The following is a 16,962-nucleotide window of genomic DNA, read 5'->3' as shown; positions in this document are numbered from 1 at the left end:
ATAGCGCTCCACGAGTCTAACCAGTATCTGTACGATTTAGCAAATCAAGAGCTTCATCTGAAAATGATCGATATACTTACAGAACTATGAAATTATTTGATAAGCACAGATCATGATTTGGCAACGAAAGATACCATGATATGATTTTTTTAACAGGTAAGAAGTTGCGGGTGACATGAGAATATACTAAGCATCAATACTGACAAGCAGAAATATTGCTTAGATTTGCACCATTTGTCGTTTTTATGCAATTCTATACAGTTTTACACAGTCACATTTTCAACATTAAGTCACAATTTTATAAAATTCTGCCACTTTGCCTTGCAAACATTACTAACGTCACCTATCTGAATATAGATCTATGAAAAAATATTGCTGGTTTCTAAAGAAAAAACATTTTCTGTGTTATTTATCCAAGACATCGGTGTTCCTAAGAATTAATGTGACTGCTACGTATCGCCCGATACTTTGTCAGCCGATCATGTTTTTTTTCAGCCGACATGACCAGAAAATTTACTCGCCCGACCATCGGCTTAAATGTAACCTAGGCATTAGTGATGATTTTTACCCTAAGTTTTCCCCTTCATAAAAATAGTGTTGTACAGATGTATTTCAGAACAATACAGAACAATGAACGTTATTTCTGATGCCACGATATCTGATCTAATGTCATGGGTTTTCAGTATTCATGGTATTTCTGAGCAATGATGCAGCATTATTATGTCTTTTATGCTATAAATAAAAGAGAATTAATTTTTTTTTACTTCTTTGTTGTTTAAGGGAATTGGAAATATGATATAAAATATTTTTGGACAGACGTTACATTTGCACTTGCTAAGATTACCGGTGGGTCCATAGCAGAAATGAATGCAAGTTATAAAACCTTCAAATCAGTTGCTTTATAAAAAAGAGTGAAACAAAGAAATGTATCGACTAATAAGGCTAAACATTATGGGTTTTTTTTAAATAAAATCTTCCAAAAATGATGACCCTTCTTACTTTCGCAAAGCGGGAATCAATTTATTCTTGTTCTGGCGTGCTATATCGAAGGCCCTCTGGCGGATATGTTTGAGTTCATCGCGGAGGTCCAATGTGTCCTGACTTCCGCCAAGGGCAACCGCCAAGGTACAGTACTGCGCAGTCTCGTGGTTAAGATCGCTGACCAGCTAAAAAAGGCGGAAAGAGAATTTAAGGGCAAAGTTGGTTTCTGATTAAATTATTATGAAACACTTGGAAAAACATTGGATTGTGTAATGTTTTAAATTAAACTCATCCACCCCCTAGTTTTAGCAATAAATAGTGTGAAAAAAATGAGGAACCTTTGTGATTTCCAGTTTCAGGCTGTTGTCAATTTTCTCCGTTCTGCAGTCCTGCACCAAAGAAAATGACGTCAACTGTACTAGGTTAGCTCCCTTGTTGCTGATGCATCCTGCCACGGCCGAGGACATGGTCTGGTGAGCTCATTCTGATGGGTCACGTGGTAAAATAGTGTTCGTTCAGTATCACTGCGTAGTTAATTTTGTGGCGGATTATTCCGAGTTTGATTGTAATTCACTGTTTTTTGAGAGGCAATGCTGAATAGACTGGATGATCTGGGATAAAAACATAAGTATAAAAGAATGATTCCTTGTTTGTGCACGTAAATATATATACTAGTGTATAGTCAGCTGCAAATCACATGAACCTGCGCACAACTGGTCTTCTGCTCCCTTATAAATCAATGCCTCGTATCAGATGAAATCGTCTGCCTTATAAGCTTTGTCTTAATTTCCCTGTCTTCTCCATTTTCTTAATTAAAGTTTTTTGTGTAAATTCATTCCCAAGTGAAGAGCAAGTCATCAGATAATGGGACCGCCAGTTGAGCTTACTGTTTACTCCACATCGGTACTGAACTCTTCAATAATTCTGGGATGTTCAGTGGAATGACTTTTGCTGATTTCACCGTTTTCTACAAATATCAAGAAATATATGAAAAATAAAACAAAGCCCTGTAGATACAGTAGAATATTGGAAAATTAAGACAACCCCCTGTAGATAAAGAAGAAACCTGAGTTTATTTGTTTGAAGAGGGTTTAATTCGTATGATTATCAAGCATTTTACAGAAATGCCAGACAGGTTTGTCCGTCAAGCCAGAGGGCAGTGACCACTGTATACCTGGAGATTCAGAAGCAGCTTTATGACCGATCACTGTTCTGTTATTTGTCCTTTTATAAGCTTCTTATAACGACTTAATATAGTATTTATGATACCTGCTATTTTTTAGCAATATTCGGGCATTCATCCGCTACACAGGAAAAATGTCCACATGTGTTGAACATATGTTAAACATGTGTTTAACATATATTTTTTACACATGTAAAACACATAAAAGGAGCACACATGTATAGGGTGTTTATTTTTACACATGTTAAACATATGTTTCACATGTGTTTAACATGTGTAAAAATAAACACATTGTATATTTATACATATGAAACATGTGTTAAACATATGTTTTATACATGTTATACTTTATATGTGAATTATATGTGTATAATATTACTGTTGTACTTATTATCATTTTTATACTTTTTTCATGTCTGTCCACATATGTGAATCATATGAAAAGGGCAGCATATGAGCATATGTAAGTCATATGAAATAGTTACATGTGTTCTCTTTCAATATTTATCACAAGGAAAAACACATTCTTGTACACATTTAAAAATCAGATATTTCTGCTTTAGATGAAAATCCATTACATTCCAATGATCTATCTTCATGGGTTAAATATTTGAAAATTAATATCTTAAAATGCTTACACAGCTTTTTTGATAAATTATTTTCATCAAGAGAAATAACTTATTTTTCAGTGTACTTTCTAAACAGGAAAGTATACAAACAAGTCAGTAGCATTTGTCGATACATATATTTTACATATTCTAAGTTGAGTACAATTATAAGATTTCCACAAAATGATTAGTTATACATGTACAAATGAATAACATAATTAGTCCATGTACTTTTTTATAATTTATATGATTTGACATGAAAGTGTCCAAAGCAAAATTGAAATATCACATATAACATTTGTCATGTATTCTCTATTGTAAATTTATGAAAAATCAAGTTATTTGATATTACAGCATACAAATAAGAATGGGAATTAAATCTTTACAGGTCAAATGCAGACAAGATTGTGTACATCCTCCCAATTTCATAATTATTTCATATATTTTCTTGTTCTTTTTCCTTCTGTATCTTTCAGTTTTCTTCAGTTGTCCTCCCTCTGATCTTCCATGAGCTTGACCATTTTGAACTCTCTTTGAACTGTACCCAAAATGCAAATCCACCATTTCTCCCTTTCCTGAACAATTTCTTTGTGGCACAGAATGGTCTCTACAAAAATTTCAAAAGTAAAAATAAAACAATTCTTAAATTACAAAATCAATTCTACAAGTAATATTAAAGTTCAGCAAACAAATGTATGCCCAATTCACCAACAGAGATATGATAAGAGATAAAACTAATGTTATATATGCTATACTAGGTGTTTTGTGGAACCCTATGATGTAATTTGCAAGATAATTACACTGTTGGAAGATATGCTTCATAATAAAGTCATAAAAAGCATTTTTTTTTTTTTGATTTTGACAATTAAATTTGGAATGTTCAAACAGTATTACTAATTCATATTGCCAAAAATTAAGAAGATTCTGACACAAATATTTTATTTTTGGACAAAAAATACTACAAAGAAGTAGACAGGCACAAAAATAGACAGTGTGATTCCAGGATATCCCAAACGTTGTTGGGAAGAATATAACAAAATTTATTTAACAGTGTGTAGTTACCTTAATTAAGCTTTTAAGCAAGTCTTGGATCTTGGGATTTATTCTTATGAGACGCTGACTGTATATTGAACCTGTAAAACAAATATTCATGCAGTAGATATCTTCTAAGCATAACTAAAACTCAATTAAACTACAAAACTACAACTACAAAAAAGAGAGAGTACATGTTTGTAGGTTCTTAATAGTCTTAATTAATATCTTACGTTTTACCAGAAACTATGTTCTCTAGTGTTGGAAAATAATAATAAATGTCAGGTAATGAATACCGGTACATAATAGATGTAAATATCCAATGGATTAGCTAGCTGATGTACTTTCAACAATCAACACATAAGCACATGTACTTGTACCTTGATAGTTGGATGTCACTGTTATTATTAATTTTTAACTGAAATTCAAAAATTCAATAACCCCCCCCCCTCCCCCCTGAAGTCATTTACATTGCATGTACCAGTTTCATAGCTTTTAAAGCCAGCAAATTCCATTGATACTTTCCATATTTTAAAAGTGCACTGGATTAAAACTGTTTTATATTATAATATAGAATAAAATTATTGTATTTGTAGCATTGAGTTGGACTTATTATTTATGAAGTCGTGCAAACAACAAATGTAGAATTATAAAGGAACAAAAAGAAATTACAATGTATCAAGAAATATTTTGTCATGAAGGAGTCATCACAGATGTTTACTTTGATTTTTCTTGGAAGTATTTATTTTTACCTTTAATATTGTGCTGATGCAATCATCTGTCAAATCAGCCTTAGGATCAATCGCCAGTCTTATCAGCTTTGGGCTTTTTAGACGCAGCAATGTGACACTGAACTCAAGTTACTGCATGCATCTATAGGCCATAAAAACAAACACTTGTTATTAAGTTGATGAAAGAATCGACTTGACAGCCATCTCAAGTCACAATGGTTTCAAGGTTTCTACTTTCACTTTCATATCAGTACGTAACCATGAAAGGAAAACCAATAATGCCTTTTAAAAATAGCCTAACATGTAATGTTTACGTTCATTCAGAAACAAATTTATCCAAAATTACTTACCTGTATACAAATTATAAAAAATAGTAATGCCTTTAGCCTAACATGTAACCGCTTACATTCATGGGCACTGGAAGTTAATATAAATATAGTATGTGTATGTATAAAAAAAAGGGGTCTTTTTTATACATACACATACTATATATTTACATTAACTTCCAGTGCCCGTGCTTACATTCAGTCAGAAACATTTTTCATCAAAATTACTTACAGATCACTATATAGATCGTTAGGTTTACGAAATGCATGACAAGTCACAATGATAAGCGTATTACATGTATATAGAAAGTTCATACGCACCTGTAACTATAATGAAATGATATTTAAACAATGTGAATTAAAAGTCTTTTAAAAATTGTTTGGAGATCACTTACCTTTCACGTCTGCTGCAGCAGTGACGTCAAAAATGACGTACATTTTCATCCGATAAAAGACAAAACCGGCCCGGAGACAAATACGGAATTATTTTAATTTTACTCAAGAAGTAAGCCAAGCCCAAAAGATTTAAAATGAAAAGAAAATGAATTCATTATTTATCAATTTTGTCTGATAAATGCATTATTACAGAAAAAAAAATTGTGAAAGTTTTTTTAGAAGGGAAAGGGGGGGGGGGGGGATAAACAAAGTAAAACTTTACATGAGTAAAATTTTACTAACATTTACAAATTCTTTTGAATTAATGTACACACACATATGAGATAAAAGTTAACATGTGTATAACATGTGTTTATGAATACACATATATTTTATATAAATTAAACATGTATAATTCATCTGTATTTTCGCACACATATATTACATACATATAATACGTGTTATACATGTGTGGTGAAAAACATGTGTTTAACATATATATTATCTCACAGGTGTATAACATGTGTATATTATATATGTTTTACATATAAATGAAACACATATTTTACATGTGTTTATTTACACACATGTATTACATGTATAAAACATGTGTTGAACACATGTGAAACCAAACATATGTTTAACACATGTGGACATTTTTCCTGTGTAATAATGTATATACTATTGAAAATCATTATACATGTAGTGTAAAGAATCTCTTACAGGGCGGAATAAAAAAAAAACCTAAATGGTTTGAAAATGCAAAACCATTGATTTACCCCCTCTCTCTCTCCTTCAAATGTTTAGTCACAATACCTTCAATGAACAGTTTGTTTTTCTTTTTTTAAAGTGATCTTTTTTTATTCTTGAGTGTGTTTAGCAATTGGTAGAAAGGTCAAAACATTGAGAGAACATCTACCAACTCCTAGTGCTTATAGGAGAGATCTGAAGATTGAAAATCAAGTCTGATAGAAATACTAAACAGTAAAGATAGTGAAAACAAAGACATACAAATTGAAACTTTGCTAAATTTTATCAGTAATACATGTATATATACAAAGAGGTTTGTAACCAGGTTATATTTATCATTATACACTGCTCGATATTATATATTAATACGAACGTCGACTGAATCGCCATTTCTAATTTCATATGATGTGATATTTGATTGAATCATCCAGTGGAACTCGTCCACCCAAAAGCTAATAGTATCATCTCATATCATGCACTCTAAGCGCAACTGAATATGTGGTATACATAAGAAAAGTGCGTATAGTGTTACGTGCAAATCTCTTAGATTTTCAAGATCAAGAAAATTTGCCTTGAATACAGGGAAGTGTTCGATTGATTTACCAGTATCAATAAAGCCGTGAAATTAAGAGGAAAATACGCACTTTTCTTATGCTTTACCAGTATTGGAATTTTAAATTGCCAAATTAAACACAATTTTTCCATTGACTGCATTAATGAGGAAGACTTTCGCTGAGATCAATAATTTGATGATTAATATGTCTTGATGAAGATACTTTAACGTGTTATTTTCATTATTCTCTATATATCATCTAAACTTTAATCCATTTTCAATGTCACATGTTGACATACTGACCTGTGCTTGTTATTACACTGAATTTGACTATATACGGAAATGTCCGTCTACCTAGAGCTCACGACGGGTGTGACCGGTCAACAGGAGATACTTAACCCCCCCCCGGGCACCTGACCCTACCTCTGGAATTTCCAGATGTTCGTGTTCTATACCCTCGTCACTTATATGTATTATGTTCTTATCTTCACCGTTTACATTATATTTAATCTGTATAAAAGATAATTCTTATTTTACTGATATTGTCAGCTAATGTGTCCTTTAATATTTTGAACATATTAGTACCTTAGATATATCAATATTTTGTAACACGTTTTTAGGACTGATAATAACATAATATTATTATACTGAGATTAATAGGCCCGTACGGTTAAGTAATACGCCATTCTACTTGTAGTGGAAGGTTTTACGAGAGAGTTGAGACCAGCGGAGGGAGCTGATCAGCCAGGAAAAATCAGAAAAAATATGCCCAACTTCCACCGGCACACACTTTCAATATTCGGCGGAGTGATATACGGATACATGGACATAACAGGATTGACTCTCATTAGACCGACTATATCAACATCAATATATTTCGCAAGTATATTGAGCCGCCGATAAAGATATTTCAATGATTAATTAAATAGTCGAGATATTTTCTAAAGGAGAAAGAGAGATGGAAACTCTGCCGAACTGCGGTTTATTTTCCGGTATCAAATTACATGAAGAATATCAAAATGTTCTTTTTAATACATATTTAAACCGTCAGTATAAAATTAATAATGTATACTCGTACTATTAAGATAATTTTTTCAGAAAGTTTACCTAACTAAAAATTATTTTTGCTGATGATCGTGATAATTTCAGAAAGTTAACCTAAATTAATTTTTTTGCTGATGATTTGTTTATTATCTGTTAAAATATCTTTGGATCATTTTTGTGCTTTGATTACCGTCTTCCTTGGAAGACGGTATAGTATAGTTGAAGTTTTTTACAGTCTTCGGACTTTGCACTTCCTCTCTTTTGTGATTGGTAGAAATTGCATGATGAGAAAATTTTCAATTATTTCATTGGTTGAAATGCTGTTCAAGGCAAGGGAGATAACTTTCTGATGATCTATTTTTCGTACGACTTAACAATTTTGCAAGATTTCCAATCTTAAAAAAATGACAAAACGAACAAAATCAGCAGTAATTAATTATTTCTTAATAACATGATATTTTTTATAGCAATAAATAAAAAAGTCTCTTTAATTTCATTATAAATAAAATTTGATAGTTATTGCTTGCAGGCTTTACAATTTGTTATTATTCTTTTCCCCTTTCTTGTTTGAAGAGTGAATGGGAATCAGCCGAGGTTTGCCGAAAGCTCTCGGCCAGTCAAAGTTTACGGAGATGACCGAGCGACAACCGTGGTAGGGCTAATGCCCGTGAAAAGCTAATATAGAAATACAAAATCAAGAAATTCAAAAGAATTATACGGCCTGTTAAGTATAGATCTGTTTACTGTTTAAAATTGTTGGTAAAGACGGTAAGCTTTTTCGAAAAGCTCTACTTGTGTCACAGAGAGAATCGAACTTCTCATAGAAAGTGAAACCCTGCAAGCGATCGATCCCGAGGTTAAATCGTGCTAAAATTACGTCTTCGCTAAAGTGATAAGAATCAATTTATTTTAATAATTGATAACTTATTACCTGACTTAAAATGAAATTGATTGCCTTCATCATGGCAAGGGGTGAGATGCTTAATTCTTGGTTCGCTGTGTACATTGTAAAGATCGTTAGAATAATGGAAATCTCGTTGAATTCTAATAAACGTTAGGGTGATGTACATAAACTTACGTAATAAATTACAAGAAAAACTAACATTGTAATGTCTTTGTGTGTGAAGCCCGCTTACCCCCTACCCAGAATGTCTCACTTCCTGAAAAATAAATTGACTTATGTTGTTTCTTTCTATTGTAGCCCGGCCCTGCCTCCAGGGAAATTGATTTGAACAAATTTGAAGATACCTTATCTGAGGATGCTTCTGAATTACACTACTAATCATGGATTTGCTATTTCTGGGAAGATCTTTCAAGATGTCTCCTGTATATTCTCATGTTCAACTCTGCTCACCCCTCGGTACTCCTTGGGGTCACGATTTGAACAAACTTGAATCTACACTACGTGAGGATGGTTCGAAATTAATACTCACTAACATTAATCATGTCTTTGCCGTTCTTGAGAAGAAAATTTTTAAAAATTTTCCCTATATATATTTAAATTTGTTTGCTTATTGTGACCCCACCGGAGGTCATTGTTTGAACAAAATTGAACCAACACTACCGAAGGATACTTCTCTATAAATGGCACCGATCGTTCTTTTAAATTACCAGTTGTTCTTGAGAAGATTTTAAAAAGATTTTTCCTATGTAAAACTTTGATCACCCACTGTGGCCCCATCCCATCCCCAGGTGTCATTATTTGAACAATTTTGAATAAACATTATGACAGGAAGCTTTCGCATGTTTCATCTTTTCCGGCCTAGTGATTCTTGAGAAGAAGATTTAATATCCTCTCGGTATTCAGTTCGAGTTCTCTCCGTGGAAGAGGGTGTCCTTCTTTTGTTCCAACATGAATTCCCTTTCAGAAAGTATACTCTGTGCCAAGTTTGGTTAAAATTGGCCCAGTGGTTCTGCAGAAGAAGATGAAAATGTGAAAAGTTTAAGACAATGACGACGACAATGGATAATGGATAAAATGATCAGAAAAGATTACTTGAGCCTTCGGTTCAGGTGAACTAAAACCTTATGTTTTATATAGAATGAGGATTTTTAGTTACACCCGCACAGTTTTTACTATTTCTTAATTGCCTCCCTTTATAAGAGGATAAAAAATGAGCCCACTATACCCATGGATACTCTATGCCAAACTGGACCGGTGTTTCTGTAGAAGACGAGAATGTAATCAAAGTACTCAGAAGTACAGAGAGCCAGGCTCATTTACAGAGTAGAATGGATTTCTTACATGAATCTCGTTTATATTCTGATGAAAAAATTATTTTAAAACTATCAATATAAATGATAAGACACTGACAGTGAGTTTTTCAATCCTAATACCACGGTCCGATTTTGTCAGAATCAGAATTAATCTGGTACCGCAGCTAAATGTAAACAAACAGGCCAGTCTGGTTCCCTCTCCTGCTTTACCTCGTATGTGTAGAGAACTACGGTAACACTGATGATCAAAAATCCTTACGCTAATGAACTATGTTCTTTGACTTATGAAGTTTTCAAAGTCATTACTACTAATGTTTATTTTATATAGATAAAACTTCGTTTTATTTTTGTTGCTTTATTTAGCGTTTGTATTATCTCAAAAGCGGTTGAGAGTAAGAACTATATTTTTGCACGTAACTTTAAAATGGCGACTATGGGGTCAACATCCTGCATTGAACAGGATCACATAAGCCGGCAATTGCTCTTTGAGCAATAAGCCCAGCTAAAAACTATACGGCGACGTCTAACGGCGGCTTTCTGTTTTAAGGACAGATGATACAAACTTTTGTCAAAAAAAATGAAAATAACAACTTGCACCATGTTTCAATGAATAAAATGAACAAGTTTCACCACCTAGTTTTTACATTTAATTCAAATTTTCTCAAAAATGGGATTTGAAGTGAAAATATTTGTATAGATTAATAAGGATGGTTTCAAAATATTGAACATCATCCTCGATACAATCGTCCTTATTTTCAATGATTGTCATTTTAAATTTTGCATGCACAACTAAAACTTTTAAAATTCTTCATTAAAATTGCAAAATTAATGTCACCCACGAGAACTGCTGGGCATAAAGTTGTACAAAGAGCAATAATAATTTGTCACACCGACCTTTTCTCTCTAATAAAAATAGATAGTACTAGGGATCTTTTTCTCCCTTTTTTCAATCAGAGTTGAACCACATTTTCATCTCTACTATTTTTTCCCTTATTAAAAAAAAAACAAACCATTTCATCGCAAATGGAAATACTGATCGGTTGACTTGCAGCTTATTGAAATTGTTTAAACATTATCTAACACAGAGTATGAACTCTGAATAGTTTGTATGATTTAACAAAAATGATTTGTCCACTAAATATCGTTTATAAATTATACAGTTCCTACCCTAGCTTTGGCACGGGTATCTTTGCTCTGATGTCAAAAAGAAACAGGTATAACATACACTGTTCGTAGCAAATAAAGGAAAAGGGTAGACCCCCCTCCTCCCCCCACAGAAATCACAAAAGGTTATTGTACACGTCTAATTAAAATGATTACAAAAAATATTAACATCTATATTACTAAACGAACCGGCATTATATTCACATGTTCATCATCGTCACAGAAAAGGACACTTATAATATAAGGACGAAAATTAAGTCGCACGTTTCAATTCTACTTGTTCAAGAATTAAAAGTTCAGAAGTTCCAAAGACCTCATTTAATGATAAAAGTACACACAGCACACGGCATTACATAAATATTTGATAAATAATTAATTGAAGATGCACGCCTGATAAGACGTAACGAATTTTTTATAATTAAATTGAAATCGTTGTAGCACTAATATGTTTCACATGTCTAATCCTTATATAAAACAGTCACAGCGATCCTCAAACAAAGGTATACTGTGAGAACTGGGCCCACTAAATGATACCCCCGCCTCCCAAATGGTTATAATGGCAAAGTCCATGTTTTGCTCTAGGAGACTCGAAATAAGTATCATATCAAAAAGTAAAATAAGAGGTGCACAATGGCATTATGTAATAACGATTTTTTGAAAGTGTCATTAAATATCATTCAATGGTATAGGAGGAGTTGCGGATAAGAGATGGATACCAATATTATTGAAAAAATGGCCGTGTCCATGTTTTGATCTGGGAAACCCAAAATATGTACCCATGAACTTTACCATATTTTATATTATAGCCATATGTCGTTCTTCAACTGATGAAATAGTAGTCGGCTAGAGAAATAAAATTCTCCCATTAGGCCGGAATTAAAAATATCTTTGTTTCCCCTAACCCGACCCAAAATTCTCAGATTGGGGCGGTAGGTAGGTAAACAATTTTATTTTCTGACAGCAGCTTTGAAAATACATTCTAAAATTTAATGGAAAATTACATGTACCTTTATAAATAAGAAAAGTACAAATAAAGAAAGCGATTTGTGAACAAAATGCTAAGTATCATACATATGCTGTTTAAAGGCAAAATCCATGATTAATTAATTCACAACTGTTATTTAGTTGAACTTGTTAAACATCTCACGCCAGAGTACATTCATATAAATCGAGTAAAATAAGACAAGATTCTCAAATACGCAAAGACCGGAAAATCCAAGTATATTTTTTCAAACCTTCCATCAACCTCCAGTGCTTATATAGACAATGAATGTACTTTTTTGAAGACCTGACATTTGCAGTGGTTCTAGAGCATTTTGCTTTGGAGTTAAGAATTGGCTAATTTAACGTCGCAGGTTCAAATCTCAATGAGGAAAGTTGAAAACGGTCCTTCAAAAGGAACAATAAAAACTTATGTCCAGTGTCGCAGAAGATGCTGGCTCATAAAAGAACCCCCCCCCCCCCCCACCACTGCTTAATGGCAAAAAAGTCATGTGCTGAGTATGTCTAAAGAACAAAGTACGGTATTGGCCAAAAAATGCCGGCTGTCAGACATGCTCGGTTCAAAACATTTTAAAAAGCTTAGAATTTTTTTAATCAAATGATATGTAATTTATATATATGACTTAAATGTATGCATTGGAAAAATAACGCTGAATACAGTACCTTTTATAGCAGAACGTCGAGATTTTACCAAGAATTTTGACGCGACGTCATGAATACGTTAAACGTGTAGTGAGCGTAATCTGAAAATTCTAATTTACTGGCTAGGAGACAATTTATATATCACTGTAAATATAAATTTGAGAAATTAAGTTGTTGATTTATTAATAAGTCAATATTGTTTTTTTTTATTATTTCTTATTTATTATCATTATTACTTACAATGTAATCCTCCACGAAGGTGTCTTTAGCAGAGGAACGGGGAGAAAAAGAAATAAACAGTCTTTTCTCTTTGAGATTTGCTTTCTTTTTATTGCATTGATTATACGTGTTTAATAAATTTTTTTAGCTATTTCTCTTAAATATATTGAGAAAAAATCTTTACATCAGATCTAGTGAAAAAAATGTCCTGATGGAAAAAAAAACAACGTTTCCTCGGCACCAAAAAAAATCAGTTCTTTAGAATATGGTATGGAAGGTGCACGAACATTTAAAAAAAAAAACTCGAATGTCAAGATAATTATGACTTATATTATTATCATAATTATTGGAATAGTAGTTTAGAATACTATGATTATATAATGTAGAGGAGAGACCCCCCTCTAATGGTCAATTTTACCATTAAAGATTCTACATCATATAAATAAGAATGCAAGGGACTTCGATCCCGATTCAAAAAATTATCAGCAGAGTAAACTTTTTAAATTAGTTCATGGGTACATTAAAACTGATTGTTTTCTGTGATATACTCATTTATATCCTGCTTGATAACAGAGGAATACTTAAAATTTAAATGTATCCCACCCCCTTTCTGAGTTTAATGAGTTCATATTATTTATTATGCCTTGCATAATTTTTGGGGGTTTTAATAAGACATGTAAAATGATATTTAATAAGACTGAAAATGAATCATCAGTAAAAGTTTTGATTAAAAGTTTTGTTTGGAGGGGGATAAGGGGGGGGGGGGTCATAAATCGGACTCAGTTCTGACTGAATAATATAACAGGCATTCTTTCAATTCGCTTAAAATGTTTTAAACACCTGTTCCGACATTATTATTGTTTTAGTATTGAGAAGACTACTTTACTCTTTTCTCCCTTGAAAGGTTTTCTACATTTTAACTTTTAAGTCTGTGTAAATACTTACACATTTATAAGAGTCATTTTTATATGTGTTTACATATTCAATACATGTGGACAATAATGTCAGATAAGTATAATCGCTCGTGGATTTTTTTTTTCAGAATTCCCACCTCCTATAGCAGCCGATGACAAATATTTATCCCAATATCCAAACACGTGTCTTTATTTCGTTTTCGCCTATTCTTATTAGGATCAAAATATTTAAGTTCGTAGTAACAATTTCTTTGCTTAGTAGAAAATGTAGCTATTTAAAAATAAAAAAATCTTCCTTGTGTCTTTACTTTTCTGACGAACGTGATATACCTATGCATGATTCTCGCAATAAACAAGAAGAATCTAATGGGTTAATTAATTTACAATACAATACAGACAGGTATTTCCTATGTGTAAAGGATATACTAAACATGTTCAATGTATTGGTCCATGAAAAGTAATTTTAGTCATTTTCCACAGGAATTAATTTTAATAAATTAAAATGAGCAAAAAAAACAAAAAACAAAAATAAAACAAAGAACACGAACAGCCTGCAATCCCCTACCCGGGAAACATGGGTCTTTCATAAGTTAGCCCATGACACCACCCTCCCCCATAAATAGGTATTTTCTTTTTCTGAAAATGTTGCAGTGATGTAGCATCGATTTTGAAAGTGAGGGGGGGGGGGCAAAGATGAAAAAAAATAACTTACCTGAAAAAGTTTACAAGCAAAAAACAAAATGTTAATGAAAATATAAAAAAACATAAAAAGGGGGGGGGATTGCCCAAACTCGAAAGTCATGTTTCAAGGGGGAAGAGGTGTGTGTAGAGGCCAACTTCTTTAGTACCATTTTTTAATACTATATATACTATATGTACTTTTCCTTTAATTCACTGTACTGTAACAAAAAGTGGAAGGGGGGGGGGGGGGGGCAACCGGCCTATCAAATAACATTTCCAATAGTAAAATTTATGTTTGGAAAAAATCCCCCCTCCCCTGTTACTACGTGCCTATGTTGAATTTTTTGGACAGAAAAAATTGAGTCGTTAGCTTCTTTAGCAGTGTTAAATTGGCTTTTCTAATTCTACATTGATTTCTTTGTATGTCCCAATATACGCCATATACCGTTTCTATAGTAAATTTAATGAATAATGATACGAAGTGGTGGGATTTTATCATACGTAAACGTGTATTAATATGTGGTAACCAAAGATAGTGCAAATATTAAAAATAGATGCTAGTTTTTCTACATGAAGTTCATGATCTTAAATTAAGAAATTCAATTGTGATTGTCTATGCAATCGGAAATTACGGATTCACCTGGATTCAAGTGTGAAATATATTTACATGTATCTGTGTATATAAAAGACGTACTGTTTACGGATATCACTAATTTTATAGCTTAATTGCAGCACACTCAGATTTTTTTCACAGGGAAAAACAAACAGCAAATGTCTAAACACTTATTTCATTGCTGACAACTTTCAAAGACGATCTGCTTTCCTTCTTAACAAAGAATAACGTGGGTTCTGTATCATCTGTTTGACTCTCTACTGTTACATGTAATCTAAAAAAAATCTGAAAAATCCAAGGATGAAGGGTAGGGGAGTCCTTAGCTTGATCACAAATCAGAAGCTGCTGAATGTCGATGATCAATGTCAGATAAATTTCAAATTTTCCTAACATGCGCATCATTGTAAGTCTTTTTTTTAAACAATATCCACTGGCTTCTAAATATATATTTCTGTAAACATGTAATTTTAACTGCATCGGCGTTGGAAGCAAATTAAAAGGGGTGGGGGTGGGGGCTAAGTGTAAGAAGAAAAATTTAGCCCCCCCCCCCCCAAAAAAAACTGACAAGCAAGAAAAAAAGGTTATGTCCATTTTCCTAAAAACACGAAAACCTATTTCGTTGGGGGGTGGGGGTTATAGGTTCGAACTTCAGTACCAAGATTTTCAAACAGCACCAGTTTCCCAATTTTAAACCTATAGAATGTGGGGGGGGGGCTAAACCTACGCAGTAATGTTCAATGCAGAAACATATTTGAAAAAAAATTATGATAAATAAACATTTGAATTTGTATGCGCTATTTCGTACTATTAAAGTGGTGCATACTATGTAGTATCTATTATTTTCTTGGATTGGTTGTGTTTTTTATTTTTTGATCTGCTATCAACTACACACTGTCAAGATTTACAGCATGTATATAATATTTATATTTCACAATTAAAGGCTATAAAATAAAGCAAAACTTGATCTGACAAATTAAATATTGAACCATACTTTAATTCTACATTTAAATGTTATCGTAAAGTTTATTCAATGTATGTATATTTTATTGTATTTTTAATGGTTGTCATGATTGTTCGGAGGTCACACTATTTATGAATAGTATTAAAGACTACATACACATTGAGGAAGACTCTTAAAGGAAATTCTAATTATACTGAGATACATACGGAAGCCCGTTGGTGCCACGTACGAAAAATATTTTATCTGGCGGCCGCCAGTGTGGTTTGGAGTGTCGGGTCCTAATAATCTCTTACAAGTTTGGTTGATTTTCACACTGTATCCACCTCTGAAATCACACATTAAAACATGCGCGCGCATCAGGTAGCCAAATATATATATGTTATCTGGCGGACGCCAGTTAAGTATATGGCGGCCACCAAATATTATGTAGCGGCCGCCAGATAAATTATGTGGCGGCCGCCAAATATTATGTAGCGGCCGCCATATAAATTATGTGGCGGCCTCCAAATATTATGTAGCGGCCGCCAGATAAATATGTGGCGGTCGCCAGATGTTATATAGCGGCCGCCAGTTAAATATTTGGCGGCCGCCAGATATTATGTAGCGACCGCCAGATAAATATATGGCGGCCGCCATATAAATTATGTGGCGATCGCCATATAAATTTTTTGGCGACCGCCATATATTAAGTGGCGGCCGCCAGATATATAAGTGGCGGCCGCCAAATAATAAGTGGCTGCCGCCACATAATTATCTGGCGGCCGCCAAATAATAATTGGCGGCCGCCAGATAAAATATTTTTCGTACGTGGCACCAACAAGCTTCCGTAGATACATGTATCAGAGATTTTTTTTTATTATTCTAGTAATAATTAGATTAATAAATATCGTGCTATTTTTGTGAATGATATTTTTGTGCTGTTATACAATGCTACATGTACAGCCGACGGACACAATACGAGTATGC

The 16,962-nt window shown here is 33.1% G+C and overlaps 1 protein-coding gene and 1 long non-coding RNA gene across 4 annotated transcripts in view; both read right to left on the bottom strand.

Moving 5' to 3' along the window:
- The window catches only part of LOC134272703 (regulator of G-protein signaling 9-binding protein-like), a 33,161-nt gene that overhangs the window by 13,805 nt on the left and 2,394 nt on the right, over nucleotides 1-16,962 (bottom strand). Inside the window, exons 2-4 of one of the 2 annotated variants that reach the window (XM_062754910.1) lie at nucleotides 1,685-1,948; nucleotides 1,320-1,592; nucleotides 1,000-1,166 (exon numbers count right to left, since the gene is read on the bottom strand). In XM_062754910.1, the coding sequence (XP_062610894.1) occupies nucleotides 1,000-1,166; nucleotides 1,320-1,448 (296 nt within the window). In that variant the 5' untranslated portion in view covers nucleotides 1,449-1,592; nucleotides 1,685-1,948. Of the gene's footprint in view, nucleotides 1-999; nucleotides 1,167-1,319; nucleotides 1,949-16,962 lie in introns of both variants that reach the window. The other variant, XM_062754909.1, reaches the window with a different exon arrangement.
- Nucleotides 2,971-4,936, bottom strand: LOC134272692 (uncharacterized). Of its 2 annotated transcripts, XR_009993259.1 has the most exons (4): nucleotides 4,886-4,936; nucleotides 4,557-4,677; nucleotides 3,835-3,905; nucleotides 2,971-3,379 (listed from the first exon to the last, which is right to left on the bottom strand). It is a non-coding gene; the product is annotated as an uncharacterized LOC134272692 (long non-coding RNA). The 2 variants fall into 2 exon arrangements; XR_009993258.1 differs by lacking the exon at nucleotides 4,886-4,936 and having other exon boundaries at nucleotides 4,557-4,875.

Source organism: Saccostrea cucullata, unplaced genomic scaffold (genome assembly GCF_032062105.1).
Source record: "Saccostrea cucullata isolate Sc308-1 unplaced genomic scaffold, CSIRO_AGI_Scuc_v1 ctg859, whole genome shotgun sequence".
NCBI classification, from domain to species: domain Eukaryota; kingdom Metazoa; phylum Mollusca; class Bivalvia; order Ostreida; family Ostreidae; genus Saccostrea; species Saccostrea cuccullata.
This window is presented reverse-complemented; position numbering and strand designations above follow the sequence as displayed.